General features: G+C 34.5%; 2 protein-coding genes across 3 annotated transcripts in view; one reads left to right on the top strand and one right to left on the bottom strand.

Moving 5' to 3' along the window:
* The first annotated feature begins 139 nt into the window (after positions 1 to 139).
* Positions 140 to 12,722, top strand: part of LOC148308027 (membrane-bound alkaline phosphatase-like) — a 29,961-nt gene continuing 17,378 nt past the window's right edge. For both annotated transcript variants that reach the window (XR_015837753.1, XM_088262508.1), the window contains exons 1-3: positions 140 to 235; positions 1,176 to 1,429; positions 9,261 to 9,456. Coding sequence is in view for 1 of the 2 variants with exons in the window: in XM_088262508.1 (XP_088118634.1) it covers positions 169 to 235; positions 1,176 to 1,429; positions 9,261 to 9,456 (517 nt within the window). In the remaining variant the exon portion in view is untranslated. The remainder of the gene's footprint in view (positions 236 to 1,175; positions 1,430 to 9,260; positions 9,457 to 12,722) is intronic.
* LOC148308028 (uncharacterized) lies at positions 5,136 to 9,405 on the bottom strand. Its single transcript, XM_088262507.1, has 2 exons — positions 9,267 to 9,405; positions 5,136 to 8,479 (listed from the first exon to the last, which is right to left on the bottom strand). Exon 2 carries the CDS (start codon positions 8,377 to 8,379, stop codon positions 5,260 to 5,262), a length of 3,120 nt encoding a protein of 1,039 aa, XP_088118633.1. The 5' UTR covers positions 8,380 to 8,479; positions 9,267 to 9,405; the 3' UTR covers positions 5,136 to 5,259.

Genomic DNA, 12,722 nt, shown 5'->3' on the forward strand with positions numbered 1-12,722 from the left:
TCACAGTCCATCCTACACTTTTTTAAGCATCCTTTACTAACCTTTTGAAATACGCCTCGACTCCGTTTGAGAATCCTGGCCTCGTCAGCAAACACAAGGCTTCGCGTGGAAATTCATAAAATGAAAAGAAAACTGTTTCAGTGTCGGTTTGAACGTGACTCCAGCACAATGCCTTTGTCAACGATGCTAATTTACGCAATTATTTTCATTTTTCCACATCTGCAATATGCGACAGGTAAGCCAATAGTAATCACACTTAATCAGACATTTCTTCTTCTTCTTTTAACACAATGGTGCATAGAGTACTGCATCTTAAAGAAGCAGTGTTGTTTTAATCGTTAATTACACGAAAGGAAGGTGATCAGCCCTGATCTTCAGGGAGCAGTCCAGGGTAATATTAAATATTGACCCTCCTGGAAACAAACCCGGGACCTCCAACTCGGTAGTCTAACGCGCTCACTACTACACTATGGAGGTAGACAGCATATGAATCATTAAACAATTTTATTATATTCACAATTAAATGAAAGCTATTATGTAATTCATTTTTAAAAACAAATTTAAATTTGTTTTTACAGAAAACACATTGAAAACACATTATTTTTTTTACCAAAATGTTAATAATATTAGTATATAACCACTCCCGAGATTTTTGTGTCTACCGGATTCGAGACGCACCTGTCTCTTCGTCAGGACAATCACTACCACAGCATGCAAACAAAACTACCCTTCACGGCGCTTGGCTACCGCTCTGGAGGTCCCGGGTTCGATTCCCAGGGGGGTCGAATAAATAAAAGTGATTTTTTCACTCTTATATTTATTCAATATTACCCTGGACTGGTACCTGAAGCGGAGGGCTGATCACCTTTCCTTCGTGTGTTAAATATCAAGATAACACTGCGTTTATATGATGCAGTGCCCTATGCACCATTGGGTGCGGATAAGGGTTTGAATCAAAATGAATGAATATATCCAACTAATGTTGAACCCTTAATCAATAAATATATAAAATAATTCATAGGGTTTTTCCGTGGACCAAACAGTGCCAAATTTCATTTCAGTTTTGATACTTTTATCTTCACCTTCGACGAACAAGATAAATCCTTTATGAAAAATCCTTTTTCCGAATGAATGAAATGAAATAGTACATATAAAGATGAGTGTCTTTTTTCTAGCTATTCAGACAATCACCATAGACAGCCACGACGACGAGACGTTGGCAAAGACTTGGTCGGAGCGCGCGCACGCCACCATCTCGGAGCACGTGCTGAGCACGTGGGACCAGCAGGCCGCCAAGTCGGGCGTGCTGGTGGTGGGGGGAGGCATGTCTCTGCATACCCTGAGGGCCAGCAGGGCCTACCTCGGACAGGCCATCAGGAAGGAGACGCCTCTGTACTTCGAGAACTTCCCCATAGTGGGAATGGCCAAGGTGAGAAAAAACCATCGGACGCTACACTAATCTGACCTAACCTAACCTAACCTGTCCGCCTCCGTAGTGTAATGGTCAGCACGCTCGGCTAACGTTCTGGAGGTCCCGGGTTCGATTCCCAAGGGGGGTAAAATAAATATAAGTGATTTTTTCACTGTAATATTTATTCAATGTTACCCTGGACTGGTACCTGAAGCGGAGGGCTGATCACCTTTCCTTCATGTGTAAACGATCAATTTAACACTTCGTTTATATGACGCAGTGTCCTATGCACCACTGGGTTGCGGGTAAGGGTTTTATTATTATTATTAACCTAACCTAACCTAACCATCACGCTGCTACCCCGCAGAGGTAGGCAGAGAGAATGGAACCCCGCACTTGTCATGCTTATCTCAATCTTGTATCCTTTCCTTATTTCACCATTCGAACGTCTACGAGGATCATACATCATTTTGCAGCACATTGTCTGAAATATGCATTTTGGTCAACTTTCAGCTCCATGCTTTATTACCATAAATTAGGGTTCGAAAATTTATTTATTTATTTATTTTTTAAGACACTACATTTTTAAGATATGTACATGTATTATAGGGGTATTTTTTATTATTTTGAATGGCGTTCCATATAGAATATATCGTAGTCATACAGGAGAAAGTGACCAAGTGCATTTTTTACAAAAACGTGATTATTGACTATTTGATATCTTACTAGCTTAATATTGCCCTAAAAAATCCCAAAGGATTTTAAACTTGGAAGTATAATATATTGACTTGTTAAAAGTGACTAACTGCATTGATGTTTACTTTCTTGCAAGCAAAAGTGACTTAAACGGCCCTCCTGAACATTTTACGTTTTGTTAGTTGGTCATGTTCTCCTGTACGACTACGATATTGCAAAAGCCAATGCCAAGTTAATTAAATAATATTATTTAATTTTAAATTACTTGAAACTTATTTATTACCTGTTAATTCATTCCGTTAAATTAAAAAAAATAAGTAAAATATTGTAGATAATTGGGTTCCTGCTCGCCAGGATGAGATGGGTATCTGTAGGGAAGGGAATAAGCGGGGCCAGAGTTTTAAAATATGATGGCATTTGGTCATTTATTGGGCAAACAAAGAATATATGGTTAAGGTCCTCCTCTTCAAAACGACACTCGCAAATGCGGGGTCCAAGACACCAATCTTCGCAAGGTGCTCTCTCGTACAGCAATTTCCTATCCTCATTCGACAAATGGTGGATGTATCTTTCTTGTTCATCGAAATTTTCCTAAACCAAAGACGGGATGGGACCGTCTTTGCAAACAATCTCCGCTCTTCCACATTCATGCATCTCCTCATACATATTTCTGGCTCCTGACCTGACCACGCTCAAGTATTTAAATACTTCAGCAAGCAATCAAAGCCATTCTATTTCCAACAACATTCGCCTCATAAATTTATTTCACCATTCTTTCCTTACCCAGGAGTTCCGTGTGCCAAAACCATTTCAACACACCTTTCGTAATTTTACCGATAATGCTTATCTCAGCCTTGCATTCTTTCCTTATTTCGAACATCTACGAGTATAATACATCGTTTTGGTATGCATTTTGACTGCATTCAATCTTCTTTCAACTCCATGCTTCATTTCCATACATCAGGGTTCGAACATTTTTTTCTTTATCAGACACTGGGTTTTCAAGATATCGTAGTCATACAGGAGAAAGTGACCAAGTGCATTTTGAAAAAAAGAGTGATTTTTGACCATTTGATATCTTACTAGCTTAATATTGCTCTGAAAAAATCCCAAAGGATTTTAAACTTAGAAGTATAATATATTTACATGTTAAAAATGGTTAACTGCATAGATGATTATTTTCTTACCAAGCAAAAGTGACTTAAATAGCCCTACTGAACATTTTACATTTTGTTAGTTGGTCACTTTCTGTTGTAGACTACGATATACTTATATTATAGGAGTCTTAACTAATACCGACATCATTCCTACGTACTTTTTTCAGTACCATTTTATATAATTTGAAACTACTAGCGCCATCTATGATTTTAGGTTGAAAGCAAGTTAAACGGATCATTTACAAACTAAAAAAAATGATCTGCTAAATCGAAAAATGTTTTTTTTTTTCATTTCAATATACTGCTTTCTAGTTATCAGCGTTGTTGATAAAAATTAAAAAAATAAAAGAATGAGAATTTAACAAATAAAATAATCATATTTGCCAAGAAAACAAATGGTACGAAATAACGTACCATTTGTTTTCTTCACTTGTTGCTCTGATGATAAGAAATATTTTATTTTTCTTCAACACTATGTCACCTTTTATGGTTGAATTTAGTAAGTTTTCTTTTTATTACCAGAGACATTCATGAAATTTATATGTGATTCTTCCTGAATGTATGTACAAACATACTTACAATTACATGTCTTAGTGCAAGGATATGTTATGCAATTGTGATGCGTTTTTAGATCGATAATGATCAGGTATCGATAAACAATTTGGCACGTGTAAGCGTTAGGCCCGATGCAAACATTTATTATTAAGTAACATTATTTTATTTATTTATTTATTGTAAAACCAACAAAATAATTACCAAAAATAACAAAATGTAATAAAAATTAAAAATTATTTCCAATTACAGGTTTTCACTTAAAAGTAATCTAAGAAAAAACAGCCATGTTCATAAGTATAACTATATAATATTATAACTTATATTTCTTAATCGAATAATTAAATAGTCAAATAGATATCAACAATATTTCTCTTAAACGTTTTAAAAGAAACATTTTTGATGTCCATTTCATTAAGTATTACATTGCACATATCACAGGCTCGATTAAAAAAATCATTGTGATAGGACTTGGTATACATTTTAGGGATTTTAAATAACGTTTTGTCTGCCTCCGTAGTGTAATGGTCAGCCTGCTCGGCTACCGTTCTGGAGGTCCCGGGTTCGATTCCCAGGGGGGATCAAATAAATATAAGTGATTTTTTCACTCTAATATTTATTCGATATTACCCTGGACTGGTACCTAAAACGGAGGGCTGATCACCTTTCCTTCATGTGTAAACGATCAAGATAAACTGCGTTTATATGACGCAGTGCCCTATGCACCATTGGGGTGCGGATAAGGGTTTATTATTTTTTATTTTTTTGTTTCTGGTCTGTGCTACCGGGACTATAAAATTGATAAGTGATAAAAGGTCTGGACAATCTACTATAGACTACTAGGGACTGTAGATGGTACTAAAGAAGTAACATGCAAAAAATAATTTTAAATAAAAAAATCTGGGTGCTGATAAAGAAGAAAAAATCTCAATTTTACTCAACCAATTTTATTTGTTACACTTAATCAAATTACAAATTCGACTTCATAATGTTTTGAAACCAAATTTTTGTTCGTTTTTTCAGGGTTCCTCTTCATTCAGAAGTTTTATTTATATCACCATTTTCTTTTAACTTTAAACAGCTTATGACATGTCGTAAACCCTGTAAATGACCAGAGTTCCACATTCTTCTTCATCTAATAGATTTATATTATCCACTGACACTTCGTGATGGAATTGCATTTTTAATATATTATTAGATTAAAACCAATATTTTGAGCTTTTCCACTTTATTTTTATTTGACCAGTCTGATGATGTCGGTAACGACGAAACCCGGTCGCTGGTCAAATAAAAATAAAGTGGAAAAGCCAAAAATATTGGTTTTAATCTAATAATATATTACTTCTTCATCTATGTTGAAATATGTATCAATAAAAATTAGTTTTGCTTAAATTATTACGGAACTTATTTTTTACACACCTTGGGATATTCCTGTACTTTCATTTAGTTAGATCTTGAATCGATATGTTTTTCAATATATTCTGCCACATCCAAGTGATTGAATTCGATAGCTAAAGTGGCTGCTCTTTCCAGTTGACTATGAATAATTCTCGAACTTTTTTCATTTTCAATAAATTCCTTTGCAACATCCAAATTTCCCACCCTTGCCGCTATTTCGAAGGCAGTCTTGTCCTTTTTAGAAACGCGAGCCAAATCTGCTTTCTTGTCAATCAAATATTTTACAACTTCCACGTTATTTTTGAGGGCTGCAAAATGTAGGGGGGTGAATTCGGTTTTATTTTGTACATTTACGTCAGCTCCTTTTTCTACCAGAGTTTGAACTGTATCTAACAATCCGCGTCTTGAAGCGATGTGCAGGGCAGTCTCTTTATAATTTGTTTTAGCATTAACATTCGGGTTGTGATCAAGCAATATTTTAACGATATCTAAATAATTTCTCGAAATCGCGAAATGCAACGGTGTAAAGTTCTGGCTAGTCGAAGCGTTCACATCAGCTTTCTTGGCTAAGAGAAACTCCACTACTTCAGAATATCCGTTCATGGCTGCCAAGTGCAAACTTGTGAATTTATAACTCGTCTCTGTCCCGACATTTGTTCTTTCGATCAATAATTTCACCACTTCCAGATGTCCATTTCTGGCAGAAACATGAAGTGGTGTAAAATTATACTCATTTATTTTGTTGGGATTTGCCATTTTGTCAAGTAAGAATCTGACTAATCTTATGTCGCCTCTTAGAGCGGCCCTGTGCAACGCGGTGTCTCTAGCTTTGTCTGCGGAATTGATGATGGATTTTAACTTTCCCTTATTTAAAATCGAAATTTTATCAATAACTTCACAAATGACTTCAAATGTATTGCCGGTGATCATCAAATGAAAAAAACTGGTCTTGAACCCACTGTGGTCAACGCTGATAATAAATTTGTCAATTAGAGTGTTGTATTTATAGGCGTAATTCCATACAGAATTACAATGTATATTATGAGAGTCGTTGTCTCGATGGTTATCCAATAGCACAAGGCAGTCGTTCAAAACTTCTTCTTCTTTTTTTTCTTCTTGGAGGTGCAACCTAACAACTTCTTGTATTAGGCCGTGAACTTGTAGTTCTCCATCGAGAATTTTTACGATCGAGTGGACTTTTAAAAGTTGAATGATGTTTCCTAATACAATATCTTCTTTTACAAAATAGGAGAAGATTTTAGATGTGGTGCTAACAGAAAAATAGGCTAATATTCGTAATATTTGCATCGCTCGGGTTCCAAATACTTGGTTCGTGTGTATCTTATCAACGACGTACCGCATTGTCGTGTAAATGGTTTTGCGGTTATTGTCATCTTCAAAGGAGATATACGATTGTGATTTGAGAAGATCCTCGGTATTTTTATCAAACGTTTTTAAATATTCTTCTATGGTGAGATCTGGGTGCAAATTCTGAAGGGATTCTATTTCGTGAGATATTAGATCGGCTGCCTGTTGCAAGGCGAGTGGAAAGTTGTACACCTTTTTAACCAATTCCTCAACTTTATTGCTCTCTATATTTTCGATATTTAAACGACTGCAAATATATTCTTTCGCTTCGTTATCCTCGAAATCAGAAAGCACAATAAGTTCCGTTTTCTTGACTTCAAAATGTTTCCACTCCGAGTTTTTTGAGGTTATTAAAATCATGAGTGTTTTCGAGATTGATATTTGACCGATCGGTAAAAAGTCTTTTATGTCTGAGATTTTTTGGGCATCGTCAAATATACAAAGGACCCTGTTTCCTTTCAAAAAGTATTCATAAAGGTCTTCGACAATAACTTTGACTGATTTTTCATCCCCGTCATTATCCTTCAAACGAAATCCTAGTTTTACGTACAAACTTTGAAACGAATGTTTAGCTGAAGCGTGAGATTCCGCGTTGATCCACACGACGCTATCATCCTCGGTGAAATTTGAACAGGCGAACTTTACAGTCAACTCACTTTTACCGACCCCACTTAATCCGCTGATTACTACTATCGGAATATCGGAGATATTGTGTGAAGCCAATTTCTGTAAAACTCCACCTCTTCCAGTGAAGAACTGCGATGGATGCTTATCATTCATACCGAACCAGATATTTTTAAATACTTTACTTTTTCGCGTACCGTCGAAGTTTTTTATATTCGTTAAAACCATATCGGTTTTTTTCTCCACCTCTTTCAGTGATTTGTGTATATTCTCTATTTTTTTTTCACTCTCGCTTTCTTCTGGTTTTAACATTTCTTCCTTCATTTCGATCAAAGCTTCCGGGCGTAGTTTATAAACATATCTATTCTTCTTTTCGTGGCACTCACAATAAGAAGTTAAGGGATTTGCTGAATCCTCTTTTTCATATGCAAAAAGCAAGCGATAACCAAATTCTTCATTATTTCTATTTTTTTTAGTATAGTATTTATCAGCTTCATAACATTTATTTAGTGTTACTAATCCAACGTTACTGTATATTTCTGAAATTGAACACTCCTTATTCTTAAAAGAAACAGTTAGCTTTGGCATAATTGATTTCAAATATCCTTTAGATTTACCATTGACGAAACATTTGATTAACAATGTTTCCAAGGAGTTTTCCGTAATGGTTTGGAGTTTATTTTCTTTACAATTTGTTTCGTATTCTTCTATTCCATTCATGATTCTATCAACTGCGTCTTGGGCTAATTGGTTCATGGCAATCCGCCAGCCTCCTTGGTCGTTAACTTCCACAAATTGAGATTCGTAACATTGGAAAATGGACAAGCCAGCAGAAATTAATATACTTTTAAGTTCGATTTCATCTTCGTAAAGAAATTTGACAATTGTTTTCGCTCTACTTAAATGTATCTTCGTATCAACAAGGTTAAATATTTGTCCAAATATCTCCCCCCCCGTTCCACCGAGAGATTTTGCTCCCTTGCGCACAACTTTAGACGTTTGACTTGATTTTTGTAACTTTCCCATTGCTTCATCGTTGAATTTATTCATCTTTTCCGTAAAAATTTCTTCGAACCTCTCGACGAATGATTTCAGTCGTTTTTTGATGTGTGAGTCATCCCCACTGAGAAATTGAGTAGGTTCTTTTAACTTATCCATATTTTTAGAATCCATTTGGTATCACTGTGACTAAATCCGAATAAATTAAAATGGTATGATAAATGTTAAAACGACTAGTTGATCCTCATCCAAAAAATGCAGTCTATCAATTCACCTAAAACAAAAGAACAACAAAAAAACAAATTAAATTTTTTTAAATGTGTCGACATTTTGGTATACAAATTAATTTGCTCCACTTAGCAGTTAATTATATTAAGAATTCAAGACTGTTAAGTGGAGAATATGTTTACATCTTCCAATATATATATATATATATATATATATATATATATATATATATATATATATATATATATATATATATATATATATATATATATATATATATATATATATATATATATATATATATATATATATATATATATATATATATATATATATATATATATATATATATATATATATATGTATGTATTATTATGTCTTTGTTTTTTATTAAAAGTATAATTGTTTTTGTGATTTCTAACGATAATTTATACAAATCGTAGTTGTACAGGAGAAAGTGACCAACTGACAAAACGTAAAATGTTCAGGAGGACCATTTAAGTCAGCTTTGCTTGGCAAGAAAATAAACATCAATGCAGTTAGTCATTTTCAACAAAGTCAATATATTATATTTTTCAGGGCAATATAATATATTTTTCAGGGCAATATTAAGCTAGAAAGATATCAAATAGTCAATGATCACGTTTTTGTAAAAAATGCACTTGGTCACTTTCTCCTGTATGACTACGATACATGGAAATACGAGTATCATAATATATGTATTTTTTAATATAAAAATTTGACACATTTTTGAAGTATATATTCGATGTTTATATTCGGTGTTTCATGCATATTTTCGATAATAAAATAAATTAATATTTTTTTAGACTTACTGCGTAGATGCCCAGGTCGGGGACGAGGCTTGCACTGCTACCGCATACCTCAGGGGTGTTAAAGGAAGGGCCGGGATCATAGGGACCCCCGCCACGGGTGCGGTCCTGAGATGTGGAATACCTGACGACGTCGAAGGAGAGAAGTTCGGGACTATCGTCGAGTGGGCCCTGGAAGCAGGAAAATCAGTTGGTAATGACGACGTATCACATTTTGTACATCGAACACGGCTCCCATGTCCATACAGATATTGCAGCCAAGCGTTGTACATGGGAGTCGTGTTCAATAAAATAAGGATTCGTAGAATCCAGGATTCGGACCTCACATACTAATTAAAGAGTTTCTGATCAATAAAAAGCTTCTTTTCATCTCACCAAAAGATGTCTCTAGTGAAGTTCTAGTGATTCAAGAATAATGTTTTTTAAAGTTGTTTCATATATATAGAACTTCCAAGAATTTGAGAAGTGTGGTTTAATCTTCCATTTAATCTTCACATTCCAAACGAATGTGAAGATTAAATGAACTGACGCTCCTTAAAAAGCTATACAATTCTAGATACTTAAGTAATGGTTTTAAATTATTACTGCAAATGTTAAAACTATTACTTAAGTACCTAGAATTGTATAGCTATTTAAGGGCCGTCAGTCCATTTAATCTTCACATTCGTTTGAAAATGCCATAACTGGGCGAAACAACTATCACAATATTGATTTCAATATGTTTTTTAACAATAAAATACAATTTATTTACAACCTTTTGAGTGTGTCCAGGATTCGGACCTCACATACTAATATAAGAGTTTCTGCTGAATAAAAAAGCTTCCTTACATCTCACCAAGAGATGTCTCTAGTGAAGTTCTAGTGATTCAAGAACAAGGTTTTTAAATTGGTTCATATGTATACAGAACTTCCAAGAATTTGAGTAGTGTGGTTGTCAAGGCTTGTCTCTGGCCAATATCTGTACCCGACGGATTCTCCAGTTCTTTGGACACGTTGCGCGTGGCAACGAGGATAGCCTGGAACGCCTAGTTGTGATCGGTAGCCTGGAGGGAAAGAGAGGGAGAGGAAGATCCCCACACGATGGACCGATCAAATTAAGGCAGCAGCAGGCACCTCAGTGGTTGGAGCGCTAGGTGCAGCGCAGTCAAGGGATAACTGGAGAAGAGTCATTGCTTCTGCAAGGGTCACAACCCTCAGCAATGAGGATTAAGACGGAGAAGAAGGTTGTCAATGATGGGTAGAATTGGTGAATGTTACACGTGTGTAAAGTGATCACATAAACCAGCCTATGACGGTTGTCAGCCCCGTAAATGCCCAGACGTCCATGTTCTTCTTCATCTTTGATGAGATGTCGAAAAATAATATAAGTTCTATATGTTTTTTTGAACACACGAAATAATACATGTATTCATCTTCTTTTGTTCGTGTCATGTCAGGTCCTCCTACATTATACATTTTCATTAATAATTTGTAATATTCACTATAAAATAGATGGTTTGGACATACAAAGATACGTTTAAGTAGTATTTCAATTACTAATTACTTTAACTCAATTAACAAGGAGTAACTCCTCAAGCCTCTGTTTCAGAGGTTTGTCTGCATTAATGATAGTAAGGATCTTCCTCTGTGCGTGTCATATCAAGTCTCCCTGACGTCAACTATCACTTGAGAGTAGTTGTCCTTGCCTTGGGCAGCTCTAAACAACGCATTGACGGTCCTGATCCCCGTCCAATCTAGTATATTTCGGAGCCAGGAGATCTGTCTTCTGAGAGATTCCACATCTCGTCGACCCTCTATTTTACCTTTTAGGATTGGGTGCAATAGCTCAAACTTTTATTTTCTTAGCACATGATTCAGATAGGACACCTCCTGATATCAGTCAGCAACTGTCTCAGTTTTCTCTTTGTGAAAAAAAATACTTTTTAAATTTATATTTATTAATTTTTTGAATTAGCTTATGTTACACTATTATTTACATCATAAATATATACTTATATATATATATATATATATATATACATATATATATATATATATATATATATATATATATATATATATATATATATATATATATATATATATAAATATATATATTTATAAATATATATATATATATATATATATATATATATATATATATATATAAATATATATAAATATATATATATATATATATATATATATATATATATATATATATATATATATATATATATATATATATATTATATATATATATATATAATATATATATATATATATATACACAGTGGGTGGCCAAATTATTAGGGACATCTTGAATTTCCTGTAATTTTCATGATCAAATGAATTTAATGAGCAAATAATTGGGTTTTTTAACTATTTTTTTTTATTGGGGTGCTTCATTTAAAATATAGAAAAAATAAAATCATACATTTAATAAAAGTAATTTATTTTTATCAAAAAAAGCGATTATTCAAAAATTTCAGAAAAAACCTTAATATTTAGTAATAACACCCTTTGCTGCAATTACAACTTCCAAACGTCGGGGCATGCTTTCTATGCAGATTTTTGCATTGTGCCGAAGATTAAGGTTACCATGCCATACTCTGATAAGAGTTTCTATCAGTAACCGCTTGGTGGTGATGACTTTTTTTATCCATTTCCCGTTTCGTTAGCCTCCAAATGTTTTCAATGAGGTTCATATCCAGGAAATTGCCCGGGCAAGGCAAAACACATACTCAATAGACGTTTTTTTCAGCCGGGAATGCGGTAACATTTCTGGCTTTATGACACGGTACCTATTCATGCATAAACACATACTCTTCATCACCAGGGAACCATTCCTTAGCCTCGGGTGGAGCCGACTTTTCAGTTCTCACTGGTACTAGTCTTGCCTCATGGTCCCTTCCATGATATAGAATCGTCCCATACCCTTAAATGAGATCATGGACCACAACAATATGCTAACAGGGTGTTTTTAGCCTTCTTCACAAGGCAGTCCGGGTGGAATTTTTCTCCTGGGCCACGTCGGAAGAATGAAGTTTTTCCCACCAAAATTTTAAATGTTGACTCGTCTTAGAAGCAGACCTATAAAGTATTACCATGATTGCAAAAATGTGTATGTTTAATTATCTTTTTATTTTATTATACAAATAAAAGTCATAAATACTCGATTCCAGTCTGAAATAGTCATATTCCGGTGTTCTTTGGCCCATAAGAGTCGTTTTTCTTCATGCCTCAGTCAGGCCTAGTTTTTTGGTTGGACGTCGACCCATTAGATTTACTTCAACTAACCGTCTCTGAACTGTCCTTTTGAAGACATTAATTCCTTCATTGTTTATCAACAAAAATTAACAACAATTAGACAATCAACAGACATTTTACGATTTTGGAAATAGATGTCCCTGATTTTATGGGTACCACGCGGAGTTTTGATCCTTTTTCTGCCTTTTTTTCCGAAGCGGGCTGATTCCA

This window comes from Brachycentrus maculatus, unplaced genomic scaffold, assembly GCF_059751285.1.
Source record: "Brachycentrus maculatus isolate JH-2025_06_01 unplaced genomic scaffold, ASM5975128v1 h1tg000180l, whole genome shotgun sequence".
Taxonomy (NCBI): domain Eukaryota; kingdom Metazoa; phylum Arthropoda; class Insecta; order Trichoptera; family Brachycentridae; genus Brachycentrus; species Brachycentrus maculatus.